Here is a 17,509-nt window from a genome sequence, read left to right on the forward strand (position 1 = left end):
TAAATAAGAATCTGATCATTGAATTTGTGGTGTTTCACCACAAGATTCAGCAGAGGAGTATGCCATCCCCTGCTTATGACTAATCACCAGGGCAAGAGTGATATTGCCACAGGAAATTACACCAGAACGTCTGACCACAACGTGAGGAACAAAACAACACAGCAATTAACTCCTATAGGAGTTTCAATTAATCATCTTGATTTCCTTGTTTTATTCATGATTTTTTTGATTCTCAGACTGAGGTGCCTGGGGTGAAACAAAACAAGAAGACAGAGCTCATTTTATCAAGGGTTGCTCACTCTGGGAAGAGGAATACTTCCTCATTTCATAGGCACTGTGGCAAATTCCTCTATTCTGTCCTGACAAAGTGAAGTTACCCCAGTTTCAGGAACCCACCTGCCAATGCAGTCATGTGCCATTTCCATTTTTCACGCCACCTATTCCCTCACTAGGAGAAGATGAACTATCCCAGCCACACCAACCCTCTGAAGGGCATCCGACCCAGACACAACCTCAAGGCCAGCAGAGCAAAAAGTTTATGGATATTTTAATCAACTTATTCAAAATTGCCATGATACACCTCTGACATTGATGGTGCTTGAATCCAGGCTTTTGGCCGAAAGGTAGAGTCACTTCCACCGTACACAAAGCTGTCTAAGCTTGATATAAACCCAGGGACCATAGGAAAATGGTGCAGGCATGCCAATTTATTCCAACTGTGTTCCTTGACACTGTTAGCCTTAGATCCCCAGTGAGCTAATTCTTTAAATAATATCAGGACTCCTTTTCAAACAAAAATACTTCAGATAAGATGTGCCACTGAGAAAGAAATAAATACACACACACACATATATATTTAAGAGGTTTTCTTTCCAACATCCATTGTAACTTGTGTTTCACTTTCTGTATTTAAGTAACCAACGAGAATGTTCATTAACAATTATACATGAACAAAAGCAGAATGCCTAATCACTCAGAATGGGATTAACTGTAGCACAGAATATGATTATGTTTCTACTGAAACCATTTAGTATCATGCAACGCAAGTCATGCACACCAATGTTTTTAATAAGTGTACATGGTTGAATAAGATAAACTGCAAATCATGCCATAGTTTTACAATAACTACAGTAGTCACTCAGAGTTATCAAAGTGGTGGCTAAAAGTAAAGATAATCCTGTTGCTTGATTTCCTGTTTGAATCATCAATTAATTCTGTACTTCTGAAACTTTTTCTATTGCTGGAGTTACAAGAAGAGTTCAGAGTTTGAAGATTACAAAGCAATAAATCCACAGGCACGATCTGTCTGCAATGTTAGTTAGTTATCTGTGGAAGAAAGAAAAGGAATTAGTGCATTTATAAAGTACTAACTAGCAGCGCGGGAATCTATTTTTAAAGTGATATATGTTTTACTGCCCAGCCATTGTTCAGCCCACAGCATTTTTACCAACGCAATAAACAGAGGTGGGGTATGGTGTTGAACATGTAATAAGAAATGACAAATGCAGGAAATTTAACAAAACACAGAATGTGTAGGAAATACAAAGTAGACTACTAATTTCTGGAAAGGGATAAAACACATTTTGATGTTTTGAGTGCAACTCTTGATGAGAGCACGAAATCTGCTGAAAAGTACACCCTTGAAAAATCAATGCAGTTCTGGTGCCCTGCTTCTAGCATGTTTTCTTAACTGGGGGTGTGAAAGAGGAAGAGAAAACACAGGGAGTCCAACAAAAGCAGGGTCTCTTGGCTATTTTCTTCAGTAATGCATGGTATGCTTACAACAATCAAAAGTTACCTAAATCTAATATGTCACATATATGTCTAATCTGTCACTTCCAGCAGTGGCAGTTTAGGCTTCTCATCCTGCATTCCAAACTCATACAGAATTCAGTGAGAGGATTGGCAACACAGCCTGGGATCCTGTCAAAGAAACAGAGCTGAGCAGGATGTTGGCTGAAAATTTCAGACTGACACAGCTCATACATAATAGCCATTCATTCCCCATAGTTGTTAATGTTGAACATTGCGGAGATCTTAAGAAATAAAATGCCCTTAACCGAAACCGGGGCAAAGGAAATGCCTGCATTTAATCTGATACAATTCAATTAACATTCATTTGTTTCTCCTACAGTTTTAATGCCAATAGAATCATGCAGGCTTACACTAGAATATGATTCATTTGGCATGAAGAGCACAATTGTCCATCGTCAAAGTTTTATTTTTAGCATTTACATGTAAGTGCATTACTCATTAGATTGTAACTTTTACGAAGTTTCAATCAACCCAGTGCATCTGCGACAAAACCATCCTTTTAACATTTTCATATTCCGAACCTTTTAGTTCTAACTTAGTTTTGGTTAATTATATTTAAAAAATCATTGCTACATCTTGCAGCTTTCTTTTTCAATCATTATATAGGTTTAACTCAGCTCACAACACTTTTTTTTCAGATTGAGGTGTTAATATGATAAACTACAGAACACAACTAATGGCTTATAATGTCCTAAAGGTTGATGAGAATGAAATTAAATACAAGTAAAAAAGAGTCAAGGTAGATTGTAGATTACAGACTGGGTGTAGCAAGGGTTAGGGATGCTTTTGAAATTTTTACTTTGATCATTGGAGAGTGATTAGGGGAAACCATAGGCCCTTTTGTTTTCAGTTGCTAATTCAGAGATCCTGAAACCATTAGTACTAATATAACTGAGGCCACATCTAGAAGTTGGATCTCCTTAGGTCTAACCTGGACACTAAGCAAAACAGCTCAAACATTAGTCAAGGTGACTATTTTTCCTTTACCTTGCCTTCTGCCAATTGAACAATTCTACCCTATTGTCAGTCAGAAAAAAGTGTTACATAAATACCTTTGACAGGCGTCTCAACAATTTGCACTGCCACCGTTTTCACTATCTGCTGGAGTCGATCTTGAATGTTAAGCAAACCTTGGAAGTTCTTCACAGGAAATGCCAAGCTGTCAGTATATGCCATCGGTTCTAGCACTGATTGATCAGCATCCCTCAAGCCAATCGCAAAAAGCACGATTCCCAGTTTCCTCAGTTTCTTTGCCTGCTGTGAAATATCATCGTGGGACTCTCCCGAAGTAAGAAGCAATAGAATCTGTGGAACAGCATTGTCCATTCTGCTTCCTGCTGAGCTTATGAACACATTCTCTATAACATGGTCCAATGCACGGCCAATGTTGATTTTTTTGCCACGTTTTAGCTTGAGTTTCTTAATCGCAGCCAGAACTTGCTTTTTGGTTGTGTGGGTATTTAGATAGAACTCAGTTCTTGGGCTTTCACTGAACTGTACAGCAGCAAATTGAACTTTCTCTGCTCCAGCATCAAAATTATCTACCATTTTCATCATAAATTTGCGAACATTTGGAAATCCTTTTCCAATCTTAGCAGAACCATCGAGGAGGAAGACAATATCTCTTTTATCACCATCTGGAACAAGTAAATGGAATCATCCTCTAAAGATTTTTGTGCAATGATAGCAAAACAAAATACATAAAAATGTTGGAGAGGCTTCTTTTGTTCTTGTTTTTTCTTACCTCAGCCAAACAGACTCTGATTCAACAAGTGATTAAAGGGATAGATGAATAGGGAAGATGAATATATGGTTGGAGACACTGAGTGGAAGGAAGGACTTTAGATTCATAAGGCACTAGGATGAGTTCTGGGGGTAATAGACCAAGGCAGACAACTTACACTTGAATAATACCAAGACGAATGATCTCACGGGGTAGTTGCTCAGTGTTCTTGTGGAGGGTTTGGCAAGGTGAATCAAATCCATGATGTACCAGGAAAAATAAACAAGGCACATAAAAGATTTGTGATCAGAAGATGGAACTAACATAAAAGATAATGTCTACATTTAAGGCTGAGATAGATCAATAGATTTTTGATCAGGAGGGTAATGGGGAAAATGCAGGATCGTAGACGTGTGGAATGTCAGATTGAAGACACAGCAAGCTCACAGGGTGGACTGGCATATTCCTGCTCCTATTTCTGAAGGTCATACCAGTAAGGTATTAGGTGAGGCCAGTGCAAGAGAGAATATAGTCTAAATTAGACTTAAACTGCAAATATGTAAGAATATGGAGGGTCGTAAATAGAATTAGTAAGTTACAGGTACACTTGAGGATAAGTAGTATGGTAATAGTAGAGACTTGTCCCAAAAGTGAGCAGGACTGTGTGTGAAATATCCCTTGATACAAGGGCTTGGATGCAGGTTGGGTACACAGAATTGGAAGAATTCTGGGCTTCATCTACCCTACTTTTAAAAATGGCTACTTGGTCACTAGTTTTCAGTCCAGGCTGGAGAATGGGGGAGCACTATTGGAACTTGGGCCAGACAATCATGGACCAACAGTGGGTGATGTTGGGTATGGGCTCATCTATGTATCCCAGCACTAAATTGAAGTTTTAGAAATAAAGAACCTATAACAATTAGGAGTGATTAATCGAGCTATGAAATGGCAGATAACTTAATGTAATAGTAGATGATCATGAAATAAATTATGCAACAATAATCCAATAATGAAACATCAGGCTTATGTCAACAGATATAATGAAATACTAAGCAATCTATTTTCAACATGTCAGATATTTTCAAAAGATTTAAAGGGGGTGGCTTTTATTTACTTTGACAGGTCCTTTTAACAGTTATTTTTGAGAGGTCCTCTTGACACTGTGGCAGGTCCCTCTGAACACTTTTGATACCTCCAATGAATTAGATGATTAATGGGTTGATGCACTTTTTATGACTATTTAAGTCTACTTCTAACCATTCGATAAGGTACTGTACCTCCCCTAAAATGACCTGACACCCTACCTTCCAGAGGTATCCTGGAACCATGTCCAAAGAAATATGCAGTCTTTTCTAAGGGGTAAACTGGCTATCTAAAACAATGCACCTGCTTTTATAACATCTGTTCTGTGCATTTCAGGTTTCACAGTGCTGGACTATCAAAATCTCACTTGATTTAAATCATTGGCTGCTTCTGCGAATGACACGTGTAAATCTTGCCTCATTCCCATTCCCACCCCTGAGAGAATGGGAAATACCATATTGGGGATGTGACTTGCCAATTGTAGGCTCATCGAACAATTTAGACAGAATGAAGAAGCACTTCCTCGTGGTGAAAATGCATATCAATGTATTTAGTAAAGGCAACGAAAGAAAGAATAAGGGAAGATGGTTGGACTGCCCAAGGAGAACATTACAATGCTGCAAAGAGAGGACAGTCTAGAAGAGTCAAGGAATAACCTACCAGTTTACAGTAAAGGAACAACATAATTATTAATGCACTGTTGGATGTATTTTGCAGGCCACAAACTGGTAGAAAGATATAAAGAAGTATATATCCAGGGAAGTTTCAAAGAGGTGCTGGAATTATAGGGCAGTGATCATGTTGTGTTTCAACTATGCTGATTTAGACTAACTGAAATAGTATCGGAAGCATTAGAGGTTCGGAAATGTGTTCAGATGAATTTTCTTAATCAATATGTTTCTGCTCTAATGAAGTAAGGAGACATTGCTGGGACTAGTTCTAAATAACGAGCTGTGCCAGATGTCAATTCAAAAATATTCAGGGAAAAGTGATCCATAAGGATTAAGTTAGCAGTAGAAAAATTAGAAGAGCACAGGAAAGTAAAATTACCAAGTTTGAGGACAACTAAATTCATTGAGGTGAGAATGGGATGCCAAGTAAGCTAGAATCAAAGATTGGCAGGCAAAACTAACTGAATGATAGACTTTAAAGAAAAGATAGTTATGCAAGTTAGATTTCTTCATGGGGAAAAGTAGGATAAACAATTTTCAAAATCCCGGGATGAAGAAAGAGATGTAGAGAAAGATGAAGCAGAAAGAGGATAAATTTTAGGTTGATAATATCATTGACAATGAGGCCCTGTATAAAAATTTCATAGGAGAGTTGTAAAATAAATAACAGATACAAAAAGAGCATATGAGAAGGAGCCTAGCAGGTAATTTAAAAGGGAATAGAAAGGGCTTCTGTGTAAATATTGCATGTATGGTGGTAAAAGCCAGAGCTGAAATGTTCAATAAGTACTTTTCCTCCTTAATCACAAAGTTACTCCTCCCCCCCAACAATATTTAAGTGGAGGTGATGGCCTTGTGGTATTATCACTAGTCCATTGATCCAGAGATCAAGGTAATGCTCTGAGGACCCATGTTTGAAATCCACTATGGCAAATGGTGGAATTTTAATTAAATTTTAAAAATCTGGGACTAAGGAGTTAATGAAGACCATGAAACAGTTGTTGATTGTCAGAAATGCCTGTCTGGTTCACTAATGTCATTTCCAGAGGGAAACTTACCCATCTGCCCTCTATGTGACTCCAGACCCACAGCAATATGTTAGACTCTTAACTGTCCTTTCAGAGATTTGGGATGGACAACTTGGAATGGACAATAAATGCTGGCCCAACCAGCAACACCCGCTTCCCATGAATTAATACAAAAACTATGCCTGACTCAGAGCAGGTCACTCATGTTTCAAATTCAACATCCCTGCCGGTTTAATGGGCCATGAAGCATTACTGTGGCTAGTTTGATTCAAGCGGAAGCTGCTTCTTGTTTGGTGCCCCAATACCACTGCACATTGTTAGTAATGAGCTTGAGTAGAGTTTCACACTGGATACCATGTTAAGTGAGAACAATCCCAATAATTCATTGTAATGCTTTTAACATCCATTGTTCGCTCCATTTCTGCTGTAGCTTTCACCTTGTCAGAATCAGAGCAAAGTCCTTTCACTGCCAATACATGACATAAAATAAATCTTCAGATTTCTTCAAATGCCTCTTTTTTCTTCTAGTTCTGTTTTATTTTCTTATGCTTTTATTTCTCCCATTCCTCAGTGACTGTTTCCTACACATTCACATGCTTGTCATCAGCCAACAGCTCCTCAATGAACAACTACTGGCCTGCTTATCTTTCTTTCCTTTCTTCAGGACTGCTGAATTAGTGAGGCCCCTCTGAACCTTTATCTTGTTTTTCCAGCTGAATGTGAGGGTAGATAAAACTCTCCTCAGCAGATAGTAAGCTCATCTCACATATCATTGGGATCATAATCATTATGAAGGAATTCAATACCTCTAAAAACTTCTTTGTAATCCTGTCATATCCATTCACCTGTTAATGATTTAGGAAAATGTGAGATGCTGAAAATTTCTTCTAGCACATGTAATGTCAGCAATCATCATCAACTTTAAATATACACAGGTACTCGGTCCCCACAGCTCTCTGTGTCAAGGACTTTCAAAGACTCACAACCCTTTGAGAGAAGAAATTCCTCTTCGTTTCAGCCTTAAATTGGCACCCCCTCTTTTTCTGAGATATGCCCTCCAGTCTGAGACCCTCCAACAAGGAGAAACATTGCCCTCAGCATTTACCCTGTCAAGCCCATTAAGAATCCTATATGTGTGAATTTCATTTGTTCAGGCTACTTAATTACTTCTGTAGTAAATTCATAGTTTTGCCACAGAAATGGGAAGAAATTCCAAGTATGTTTCATATTGTCTTTCATTTCGTTTCCACAGTAGTAATGAATGGAAAATTTGCAGGCATTCTGACTCACACTGGTGAATCAAAGTCCCAGGTTGTTGTTCCATCTCTTTCTTCTGCTTCTTCTTCTAGCAGCTGGCACTCTTACTGCTCTGAAAATCCGCTCAACTTCAGTGGGCCACATCTCATATTTCGTTTGATGTGACAAATTTTAATCCCTGCTACTTGTAAATGAGTTACGGCAGAATTCCTATGACTATAGTAAGCCATAAGTGTACATTGCACAAAATTAATTTCTCTAGAAAAGGATATAACCTAAAAAATTAGATCGAATTAAATTAGGAAACACTGCTACATGCAAGGGATGGGATGCTGGAAGTTTAGAGCTCTCTTCCGCAAGCAGCAGCCAATGCTGGTTCATGGTTTGTTTTAAATCTGAGATTGATAGATTCCAAATAACCACAGGTATTAAGAAATTTTGGCAAAGGGTATGATGCAGAGTTAAGCCACAAATTAATTATTTTCCCATTGGATGACAGAACACAATGGGAGACTAAATGGCCTTCTCTTTATCCCCATATCATGGACATGTTTGGCCAAATATCCTGCTTACAGACTGTGAATGTTGCGTAATACAGTGCAATATTCTTATTATTCATGAATTGTACCCTTCTTTATCTCTCCTGTTAACTCTTATATATGTTTTACCACCGCTTACTGATACCAACAAAAGAGGATCTTTATTTTAAAAATCACTAGATTTCTGTGATATGGCAGCACTTAGCTGTCAATTTATGTAATCTATGCTGTGGAGAGGGGGTAAAATTGAGAATGCCATCAACAATTTGGAATAAGACTGCATTTGTAGTTGCAATTGTAAATTGTGTTTTGACCCATTACATGAAAACTGAAATTGCTGGCTTCGACAGAGAGACAGAGCTCATAAAAATGGCTGCAACCAAGCACATTATCCCATTAATGCTCTAAAGTTCCCTTCAAAGAAAGTATTGCCTTTGCCTTGCTGCGAAGCAATATTCGCCCAAAACTGATAACAGCTGCTAAGGAGACAGCCACACTGAGCCCTGCTGTATCTTCAACATCCCCCCAGACCTCCCCCTGACTGAGGATGAATGGTCAGTCCTCAGCAAGGGGCTCACCTTTGTCCCCCTCCACCCACACATCAACAAATACCAGTCACGTCTGGACATTGAGCGGTTTTTCCGCTACCTTCGTCTCCACGCTTACTTCTTTAGCCGTGAGCCTAACCCTCCCTCTACTGACCCCTTCTCCGGCCTCCAATGCAAGCCCTCCTCCTGGACACCACCCCAAGACCTCTTACCCTCCCTCGACCTCTTCATCTCCAACTGCCGTCATGACATCAATCACCTCAACCTCTCCACCCCTCTCACCCACTCCAACCTCTCTCTCGCAAAGTGTGAACCCCCCCCCGTCTCCCTCTGCACCAATCCCAACCTCACCATCAAACACGTGGATAAGGGAGGCGCAGTTGTAGTATGGCGCACTGATCTCGACATCGCTGAAGCAAGATGCCAACTCTCTGGCACCTCCTCCTACTGCCCCCTGGATCATGACCCCACCCCCAGGCACCAAACCATCATCTCCCAAACCATCCACAATCTCATCACCTCAAGTGACCTCCCACCTACAGCGTCCAACCTCATCGTTCCCCAAACCCGCACCACCTGCTTCTATCTCCTTCCCAAACCTGCCTGACCTGGTCGACGCATTGTCTCCACCTGCTTCAGCCTCAACGAACTCATCTCCACCTATCTGGCCTCTACTTTCTCTCCCTTGGTCCAGGAACTCCCTACCTACGTCCGTGACATCACCCATGCCCTCCACCTCCTCCAGAACTTCCAATTCCCCAGTCCCCAACACCTCATTTTTACTATGGATGTTCAGACCCTATACACCTGCATTCCCCATGCAGATGGCCTAAAGGCCCTCCACTTCTTCCCATCCCACAGGCCCAACCAGTCCCCCTTCACCAACACCCTCATCCGCCTAGTCGAACTCGTCCTCACCCTCAACAACTTCTCTTTTGAATTCTCACACTTCCTACAGACAAAGGGGGTGGGCCGTGGGTACCACAATGGCCCAAGCTATGCCTGCCTCCTTGTAGGGTACATGGAATAATCGCTCTTCCGCACCACACACTGACCCAAAACACCACCTCTTCCTCCGTTACATTGATAACTGTATCAGCACCACCTCATGCTCCCACTAGGAGCTCAAACCATTCATCCACATCACCAACACTTTCCACCCCAACCTCAAGTTCACCTGGACTATCTCTAACACCTCCCTCTCCTTCCTAGACCTTCTCTGTCTCCATCTCAGGCAACCACCTAGAAACCGATATCCATTTCAAGCCCACCGACTCCCACAGCTACCTAGAATATACCTCCTCCCACCCACCCTCCTGCAAAAATGCCATCCCCTATTCCCAAATCCTTTGCCTCCGCCGCATCTGCTCCCAGGATGAGGCATTCCACTCCCATACATCTCAGATGTCCTCCTTTTTTCAAGGACCACAACCTCCCCCCTCAACAGTGGTCGAGAATGGCCTCAACTGTGTCCCCTGCATTTCCTGCACATCATCCCTCACACCCTGTCCCCGCAATAACCACCAAAAGAGAATCCCCCTTGACCTCACGTACCACCCCACCAACCTCCGGATCCAATGCATCATCCTCCGACACTTCTGCCATCTGTAATCCAACCTCACCACCAAAGACATATTTCACAAGCTTCAAAATCTCCCCTCCCACTACTGCATCCCAAAACCAGCCCAGCTTGTCCCGCCTCCCTAACCTGTTCTTCCTCTCACCTATCCCCTCCTCCCACCTCAAGCCGTACTCCCATTTCCTACCTACTAACTTCTTCCCACCCCCTTGACCTGTCCATCCTTCCCGGGCTGACCTGTCCCCTCCCTACCTCCCCACCTACACTCACCTCTACGGGCTCCATCCCAACCTCTTTAACTTGTCTGTCTCCTCTCCACCTATCTTCTCCTCTATCCATCTTCGGTCCACCTCCCCTTCTCTCCCTATTTATTTCAGAACCCTCTCCCCCCTCCCCCTTTTCTGATGGAGGGTCTTGGCCCGAAATGTCAGCTTTTGTGCTCCTAAGATGCTGCTTGCCCTGCTGTGTTCATACAGCTTCATACTTTGTTATCTTGGATTTTCCAGCATCTGCAGTTCCCATTATCTCTCACAGCTAGTTTGTAATCCTGGTTCTATTAGCCAAAACTAAGTAATAAATGTGGTTGTTTACCTGGGCTGGTAATAGGTGGTATTGGGACACTCTCAACATTCTTTGAAATGCTGAGCAGGTGCAAGTCCAGATCTGAAAGACCCCAGTAGTCATCCACCTGAAAAACCAAGCTGGGAGAATATGCAATTTGATGTAGTTCTTGTCTGTCTACATTCCCGATGCCAATAACGAATGGCACAACTCCAGCCTGCTTCAGCTCCTCTGTTGGCTGCTTCACATCATCCAGTGACTTTCCAGAAGTAATGAGCACTAGGATTTGGGAAATCCCTAAATGGTGCCTGCCCCCACCAGATCTACTGAAGACATTCCTCCTGACAAAGTCTAGAGCAGAACCTGTCTTGAGTCTTCTTCCTCCTTTAAGCCGAAGCTCCCTGGTTTTTGCCAAAATCAGTTCTTTGTTTGTGTAAGCATTTAATGGAAACTCAATCCTTGCATCATCACTGTACTGTACCACTGAAATTTGATCTTTGTCTTTTGCAATGTTAAAGTTAGGAATTAAGTTAATAATCAAGTCCCGAATTAAATAAAAGAAAGTTCCCACGTTGTAAGAGCCATCGACTAGGAACACAACATCTCTCTTGTTACCTGTAATAAATAAGGAAGAATAATTATCACCAGAATTATTTAGTTAACACTATAAATACCTGTGCATTTTCTGTGATGTTAATTATCCTGTTTAATAATGTTGACCAATTAGGGTGCAAATGTATTTCTCTCATTAGTTGCCAGACAGCAAAGAGATTCCTGTAATCTCATTCTTTTTCATTTTTCCATTTTCATAAGAATCAAAGAGTTATACACTATGGAAACTTGGGTCCAACCTATCCATGCCAACTAGGTTTCCCAAACTAAGCTAGTCCCGATCGCCTGCATTTGGCCCATATCCCGCACAACCTTTCCTTTTCACACATCTGTCCAAATATCTTTTAAATATTGTCACTGTACCTATATCTACCACTTCCTCCAGCAGTTCATCCACATATGAACCACCCTCTGTGTGAAACTGTTGCCCCACAGGTCCCTTTCAAATCTTTCTCCTCTCACTTTAAAAAAAATGCCCTGTAGTTTTGGACTCTCCCACCCTAGGTAAAAGAATTTTGCATTCACTTTGCCTATGCCCCTCATGATTTTATAATCTTCTATAAGTTCAGCCCTCAACCTCCTCCACTCCAGTGAAAGAAGTCCAGCCTATCCAGCCTCTCCTTATAACTCAAGCCTTCCAGTTCCTGCAATGTTCTGGCTAATCCTTTCTGAACCCTCTACAATTTAATAACATCCTTCCTTTATCTGGGTGACTAGAATTGCACACCATTCTCCAAATGCGACCTCACCAACATCCTGTACAACCTCAACATGGAGTCCCAACTCCTACAAATTATTTTTATATATTTAAAGTTGACATTTAAAGTAATATTCCAGTGTAGCCTTAAAACTATTGGTTTTATAAAGCTACATTAGAAAATTTCTCAGACAGTTCAATAAGTCTCACAACTTTATGCCGCCAGTTTCTTTCCCTTCCTTCATTCATTGTTTTCCTCATCTTCACTCTTTCATCTTGTATCTCACTCTGTTACTCAATATCGGTTTACTTTCTTTGCACAGTTTACTTATTGTTCTCTTATTCATTGTCATTTTGCCTGTCGTGTGCAGTATTTCCCAGTGTTATGTTCAATCATTTTTCTCACTTCTGATGATACTTACTGTTTCCTTCCTTTTCTGCCCCTTCCTGAGCATTTACCATTCTTTCTCCATGAGGTTTACTCATTTATTCCTTGATGTTTTAATTGAATATTTCTTCTCTCTCCTATAGTATTCTGTTCTCATTCATTCTCAGTAATTTCTGCAATCTCTCAATATTTATCTCAGCAATTACTTTCATTCTTTCCATCTCAGGGACTTGATGCTAAGAGTTTTTATCAAATCTTTCTGAACCCTCTGTTTGCTTGCGTTGGTTCGGATGCATCTCGCTAACCGAGGTCTTAACAAAAGGCTGAAGTGAGAGCCAGTCTAAATCTGCGGCATTCTGCTGTGTCCCTTGAGACCTTGTCCATATAGTACTACGCCCCACATTCTGCAGCGTTGAAGAAGGCACCTCTCAAGGACAAGTTTGTGATATAATAAATGTTCACTTAGCCAGCAATGCCCACATCCCATGAATAATAAACAATAAACAATTAACCATAATAATAAATAAAAAGGCCATACTTAATATGTGAGCTGAGACTATGAAATTCTATTTTCCGTGAATGACACTATCCATGAACTGTTTGGGACAACAATTAGAGCGAGAACACTCGTTTCTCTCGTATCCTTCACTGGCTGCGAGCTACTGACCCAAACCTGCAACCTTCCTGCTCTATAGGTTCTAACCTACAAAGTGCAACACACTGACTGAGTCCTCAACTATTACTTCAGTCACCTCTCACACTTAGCACTGGAAGCTACAAAAACGCGTGCGGAACATCATTCAAGCCCGAGTACCTTCAGTGACAGTAGATGGCATTTTAATAACTTCAACAATCAGTGTTTTTAGGGGCTGTAGCAGCTGGTTCTGTATGTCTGGAAGAGACTGGAAGTCGTGAACAGCGAACAGTAAATTAGAGGAATATGCGATCTCGTGTGTCTCTTTGCCATCTGCATCCATGGCCCCAATAACAAACGCCACTATAGCGGCTCTTTTTAATGCCCCTGCTGCCTCTTTAACACTGTCACTCGACTTTCCAGAAATGAGAAGCACCAGAAGCTGCGGCACATTAGCGTCTCGCCGACTCCCTGCTGCTGTTGTGAAGACATTCCTGATGACATAGTTCAATGCAGCCCCAGTGTTCAGCATCCTTCCGCCCATAGGCTCCAGCGTGCCCACTGCATCCAGAACGTCAGCTTTATTTGAATAGGTGTTCAAAAGAAATTCAACTTTTGGGTCCTTGCTGTACTGTACTACTGCAACGCGATTCCTGTTCAACCCAACATTCAGCTGTTCAATTACGCCTTTGAGGAATTCTCGCACTGAACGAAATGATGAACCAGCTCTAGTTGAGCTGTCAATCAAGAACACAATATCTCTCTCCTGGTCATTAGTCATATCTATCGAAACAACAGCCAGAAGTTTGCAATTAGCAATATTTTTCAAAAGGCGATGCTGAAACTAATACGTTCAGTGTTTACCTATCCAATTGTTTCCTTCCTCTCCTAAATTTGCATTCATGCATTTTGAAGTGTCACCACTAAAATTCTATACACAATGTTAATTAGACTTTAAAATTGGACAGAAAATCCTTCAAAATGCTTCTCGGAAACTACACATGCAGATTGAACTGGTGGTTAGGACTGTGATGGACCTTTCTCGGGAAGAATTCAAAAGAAACCTTTCATAAATTCAATGAAATTTCCAAGGGAACACAGAAATTCCCTGACAATGGATCCACTAGATGTGCAAATGGCTTGTCCTAGCTGTTGCAACATGACACATCGAAACGAATAGCTGTGACATTTATAAATTAAATACTTTTGACTAAATAACAGTGGGTGAGTCTGTGAGTTAATATGGGTGCACATTGCAACAGCTTTGGGGTAGTAGCAAACTTAAGTCTGGATTTGTATTAGGCAGCCTCTGCCAGTGACAGAACTCCCACAGGACCTTTTAGCTGATCACTGTATCACATTTCACGTAGGTATGTTCAACACTAGTCATGTGATAAACTAACCTGATCTTTTTGAAGACTAAAGCTTTGCTGTGGATAATTTTTAAATTGGAAAATAAAAGTGGTGTTAAACAAGTCAGGCAGTTCACAGGCCTTGTATGGTCATAACAACTTAATGGATTTTCATTTTGATTGCGTGCCTCAGTGATGGGCAAAATGCCACACTGAAACAAAAGCAAAGCTAATAGCCCTTGGATAGAATCACAGAGAGGATATGGGACAGTATGTGCTGGCTACAAATGAAACAAAAACTAGCTGTCTATTCTGATCCCACCTTCCAGAACTTTGCTGTAGCCTTTCTTCTTACAGGATTTCAGCTGCAAACACAGGTCTTTCTAAATGAGTGCGCGTTTCCAGCTTAACCATCAAACCAGGCAATGAATTCCAGACATCCTCTGTAATCTATTTTCTAATCACCCTGAATCTGTGCACTACCCACCCCGGTAAGTGACTCTGTGCTAAGAGAAACAGGTCTTCCCTGTCCATTCTATCAAAAATTTGGATGATATCAAAAGTATCAGCCAACATTGCTTCAAACTAGACAAACCTGGCATTGGCTTCGATTCATAACAATGGTTTCTTAATGTTCTCGAGGGAAGGAACCTGCTGTCCTGACTCCAGACCCACAGCAATATGATTTTCTCTTAACTGCCCTCTGGGCAATTAGGACTGGGCAATACATGTTAGCCTAGCCAGTGATACCTTCATCTCATGCATGAATTTTAAAAAATTATCCACTGATACACATATACCATTGTGGGAGTAAAGGTGTGAGATCAAGCTACCTATGAGTTTTGGGTGGGGAGAGTGGGTGAAAAATTGGTGCTTGTGAAGCTGCAGAGATACCAGGCCCATAACAGGGGCATCAAAGGGGGTGGAAACAGCCTAGTGGCATTATTGCAGGACTGTTAAGCCAGAGACTCATACAACATTCTGAGAGCCTGGCTTCAAAACCTGCCACAGCAGATGGTGGAATTTGAATTCAATAAAATATCTGGAATTAAGAATCTAATGATGCCATGAATCCATTGTAAATTATTTGAAAAACCCATCTGTTTCACTAATGTCCTTTAGGGAAGAAAACTGCCATCCTTACCTGGCCTGGATTACATGTGATTCTGGACTCACAGCAATGTGGTTGACTCTTAACTGCCCTGTGGGCAGTTAGTGATATGCAATAGCGATGCCTTCATCACGAAAATGAATAAAAGAAAATCTGAGAAATATCTCAAGTACAGCTGATCGTAAGTAAGGTAACAGCTGGAGATGAGAACAAGCTAGATAGAGATAAGCTCCAGTTGCAATGAGGATTAATATCGCCAGCACCAGGGCATGGGGAAGGCAGAAGAGAGGAACAGTGGGCAGGAATGTAATGAAGGCTATTGTCTCAGCATCACATGTACCACCAAAGAAGAAGAAACATTGATAAATCAGTGACACAGAGGATAGTAGCTGTCTAGGTGGATGGTGCCTTCATTGAGAAACAGCTCCATCCTCAGACTTACTCAACTTCCCCTACCAGTAGCCAAGTAAGTCACTGTGGCTTTGAACTTCTGGGAACTGGCAGCAGATCTGAATTGTCTTAATCTCCAGGGAGAGTTTTCAGTAAGGTAGCTATCCACTTCAGCCTGGTCTATGACCATAGCGAGTGTGTTCTATATCTGTGTGCATGCCACCCTGGCAGCTATCATGGTGCCTTCATTCTGCAACGGCCACAAGTATTGGATTTTTTCATGTCACCAGAAACTCTGTGGCTGGCTTCTTGAGGCTAAGGGTTATTATGTGAAGATATTTGTTTTCGGGAGGAGTGAGAGAGAGAGAGAGAGCGAGCACCAGGAGGCTGCCGGGAAGGTAAGTTTTTCCCACTTTAAAAAGCTTACCTCGAGCGGGAGTGACCTTCATTTATTTGGGCAGCGGTTGAACCCGAGACACTACATGGGTAGTGTCTCCCACCTGCACTCCTCCTCTAACCAAAAATAAAGGGCTCGGCGGTGTGTAGATAAGGCAAGGCTTTTTCTATTTCATTTTTTTTATCGTGTAATTGGTAAAAACATGTTTCGTTCCTTTTTCATTTATCTAAGTTTAGTTTAAGATTAAAAATGGCAGGAGATCTCAGACCCGTGTTATGCTCCTCTTGCTCAATGTGAGAGCTCAGGGACATGTTTGGTGTCCCTGACTCCTACACGTGTAGTAAGTGTGTCTAGCTTCAGCTCTTGTTAGACCACATGACGGCTCTGGAGCTGCGGAGAGACTCACTTTAGAGCTTCCGCGATGCTGAGGGGCTCGTGGATAGCACGTTCAGCAAATTGGTCACACCGCAGATTAGGGTTGCTGAGGGAGAAAAGGAATGTGTGACCGAAAGGCAGAGAAAGAGCAGGAAGGCTGTGCAGGGGTCCGTGCGGTCATCTCCCTCCAAAACAGGTATACCGTTTTGGATACTGTTGGGGGTGTGTCTCACCTGGGGAAGGCAGCAGTAGCCAGGTTCATGGCAGCATGGCTGGCTCTGCTGTACAGAAGGGCGGGAAGAAGAGTGGAAGGGCTATTGTCATTGGGGATTCAATTGTAAGGGGAGTAGATAGGTGGTTCTGTGGACGAAAATGAGACTCCCGAATGGTACATTGCCTCTCAGGTGCACGGGTCAGGAATGTCTCAGATTGACTGCAGGACATTCTGAAGGGGGAGGGCGAACAGCCAGTTGTCGTGTGCACATAGGCACCAATTATGTAGGTAGAAAATGGGATGAGGTCCTACGAGCAGAATTTAGGGAGTTAGGAGCCAAGTTAAAAAGTAGGACCTCGAAGGTAATAATTTCAGGATTGCTACCGGTGCCACATGCTAGTCAGAGCAGAAATGAAAGAATAGCAAGGATGAATGTGTGGCTTGAGGGATGGTGCTGGAGGGAGGGGTTCAGACATTTGAGACATTGGGACCAGTTCTGGGGAAGGTGGGACTATTACAAATTGGGCGGTTCACA

The 17,509-nt window shown here is 41.8% G+C and overlaps 1 protein-coding gene across 2 annotated transcripts in view; it reads right to left on the reverse strand.

Annotated features, from left to right (window-relative positions):
• Positions 1–851: 851 nt before the first annotated feature.
• LOC125453922 (collagen alpha-3(VI) chain) overlaps positions 852–17,509 on the reverse strand; it is a 54,219-nt gene continuing 37,561 nt past the window's right edge. The window contains exons 7-10 of one of the 2 annotated variants that reach the window (XM_048534078.1): positions 13,316–13,918; positions 10,835–11,419; positions 2,868–3,452; positions 852–1,326 (exon numbers count right to left, since the gene is read on the reverse strand). In XM_048534078.1, coding sequence (XP_048390035.1) covers positions 1,319–1,326; positions 2,868–3,452; positions 10,835–11,419; positions 13,316–13,918 — 1,781 coding nt within the window. In that variant the 3' untranslated portion in view covers positions 852–1,318. The remainder of the gene's footprint in view (positions 1,327–2,867; positions 3,453–10,834; positions 11,420–13,315; positions 13,919–17,509) is intronic. The other variant, XM_048534079.1, reaches the window with a different exon arrangement.

The sequence above is a fragment of the Stegostoma tigrinum genome, chromosome 7, assembly GCF_030684315.1.
Source record: "Stegostoma tigrinum isolate sSteTig4 chromosome 7, sSteTig4.hap1, whole genome shotgun sequence".
Taxonomy (NCBI): Eukaryota; Metazoa; Chordata; class Chondrichthyes; order Orectolobiformes; family Stegostomatidae; genus Stegostoma; species Stegostoma tigrinum.